Raw genomic sequence first — 2,500 nt, forward strand, 5'->3', positions numbered from 1 at the left:
AGAGCCTTTTCTTGGACATAGTGTAAGATCGAAACGCCTCAAAATGGTGTTAATATGCGTTCGGTTAATTAGAGTGTATATTTCGTATTGTATCGGGCAACGTGTTGGAATGTGGCGCTTGTATCGTTACGTAATTTATTCAAATAACCTGTGAGCAGCGCTTTTTTTTTAGTTCTCGCAATGCAGATCAGAGGGCAGTAGTGAAATCGAAGCATCTAGTGCAGTTGTTGTCTTATCACAGCGGCATCTCAGCCAGTTATAGCCCAGCATCGCATTACAAATGTAAGTCTGTTACTTTCTTGGGTTTTAGTTTGCGCCATTTTCGCTTTGTTTATGTTTGTTCTGTTCGTGTCTATTTCAGTTTTAACCACAATGAGCCACAGTTGTTGATCGCCAGTAAATAAAGTGTGCGTTCTAAATTATATTGCTTGCTGGAGATAATGTCAAGTCCTGTTGGTAGCTTCACATAGCTTATGAAGACTACATAAATGGGGACAAAAAGGAAGTGGCTTATTGTCAAATCGGTGCACAGATGTCAAACAAATATTGTATTTCAAGAAACGATTACAAAAGCAAATAAAATATTCCGAGACCATAATTTATGGGACGAAAATATGCAAAAATTATTTACCAGACTTCTTCGGAAGTCAGTTTATTATAAAGCGTATGCGTGACCCTTTGTTTTCGGAAACAATGTTTCCTCGTTTAGCCACCGGGGCAGCAAAACATTTTGTTCACTTCGCGCTAATTGAACCCCTTTTGAAAACACAAGAACTAATGTTTCCGCAACAATGTTTTCTAGTTTAGCCAGGCCTTTACTGCGCACGTAACTTTATGTCGGAACGTCACGTCACGTCAAGCGCGTGTGCTAAGGAAGAAATATAAGCAAGTGTAGGGCCTGGAACTCACTGCAATCAACTCTCTTAAAAGGTCGGTTAACCCCTCTTTTCTTTCTGTATACATCACCTCCTTTACTCATTTTCTCCATTTTAACAAAAATAACAGAAGAAATTTGTACGTGACAAGTTACAAATATTTACACGTTTCCATGAGAGCATTCCTGGAACGAGTTAGTTACTAATGCGTGATTCAATTTAATTGAAGTGTGACTTTCCAAATGAAGACAACCGCTGGGACTGTGTTCATCCAAAATCCGCTCGCCCCCGAAACTACAAAAGCGGCAGACATTACTTCTTCCACTAGATCGGATAACAACACTTGAACAAAACGATTTTCCGCAGACCGTTGATGGCGGAAAACGTCCTCTCTCTAGGCCTTGTTTTATATGCAATCATGTTGATACTTCCGCCCGCAGGTATGTTCAGACATTCAGTTTACTTTATGTTTAAGTTATGCATGTTATGAGAAAATTATTTACATTTTTTAAAATTAAGATTAAAAGCAGCATCCTAGAAGACCGAGATGATCAAGAAGCCCTTTCAGATAACGCGTTCGGGAAGAAACTTTCAGGAAATTTAAACAAGACAGTCGAAAATACCTGGCTAGTGAAGTATGCTCGACCAATTTGGGTTGAGTTACAATGCGATCATAACAGATCAACTGCCTCAAGTTTTATCGATCACCACGAGATTTTCAAGTCATTGATGGACAAAATTCGTATATTAACATTAGACTTCATCCAGTTACTAACAAACTGATCACATAACCATGAGTGGAATCGATGAAATTGGCAGTCAGTTATGAAAATATGAATGGCCTCTGCCCCATGAACGTGAGTCACAACAGAACTGAACAACAGAAATGAACTGACCACTCAAGCCATTTGGAGGCGAGAGCAGTTAAATGCAAATATTTTTCGCCTAACGCAGCATTAAAAGTGACATGCATAGAGGCTTTCGATGCTGGCAAAACCGAATGCAAAATTCCGTTAGTTGGGCATAAAACTCCTTAGACGGGCCTAGCAAAAACTGTGCAATTTCCAAACATTTTTTTTTTTTTATTGATAAAGGCTTTTATTCTCCGTTAGTCTTAATTCTTTTAGGGAGGCCAGGCGGGGACAGCTTCAGTATCAATAGAATCTATGGACTTCATTAACGGTATTGTGGAGATATCACATCTGAAAAATTTATATCTATGCCTCAGACTTTCGCCCTAGAATAACGTTTGACGTTTAACGTGCCTCAGCTATTCACACCTTTGTAGTGTCTGCCTATAACAGTGAGGAGTTTACTCCGTGGTCACTGAGTTTTGCCATCTACTCGGGCACTTTGTCAGTTCAGGTCCATTGGGTGGGAGTCAAAATACAATCAACTCCAGTTTCTTTCCTAATTACATAGCTACAAATAGTTTGAAAGCTCTGTATAATTCATTTACTGTAAAGAAATTTACCTTTGGTTACTTCTATCTTAAATTTTAGAATGTCAGATATTTTTCACATCAAAGTATAGAGGAAGGACTGTGACAGGGTTGATCGGCTCTTCTGTTAACTTCACCTGGAGCTTCTCTGGTGATATTAGATCGATTTCTTGGGGACTAAAGG

The 2,500-nt window shown here is 39.0% G+C and overlaps 1 protein-coding gene across 5 annotated transcripts in view; it reads left to right on the forward strand.

Annotated features, from left to right (window-relative positions):
- The first annotated feature begins 197 nt into the window (after positions 1 to 197).
- Positions 198 to 2,500, forward strand: part of LOC145492285 (uncharacterized) — a 21,020-nt gene continuing 18,717 nt past the window's right edge. For all 5 annotated transcript variants that reach the window (XM_081471688.1, XM_081471692.1, XM_081471691.1 and 2 more), the window contains exons 1-2: positions 198 to 1,315; positions 2,378 to 2,500. The exon at positions 2,378 to 2,500 is cut by the window's right edge and continues 249 nt beyond it. In XM_081471688.1, coding sequence (XP_081327814.1) covers positions 1,249 to 1,315; positions 2,378 to 2,500 — 190 coding nt within the window. In that variant the 5' untranslated portion in view covers positions 198 to 1,248. The remainder of the gene's footprint in view (positions 1,316 to 2,377) is intronic.

The sequence above is a fragment of the Orbicella franksi genome, chromosome 7, assembly GCF_964199315.1.
Source record: "Orbicella franksi chromosome 7, jaOrbFran1.1, whole genome shotgun sequence".
Taxonomy (NCBI): domain Eukaryota; kingdom Metazoa; phylum Cnidaria; class Anthozoa; order Scleractinia; family Merulinidae; genus Orbicella; species Orbicella franksi.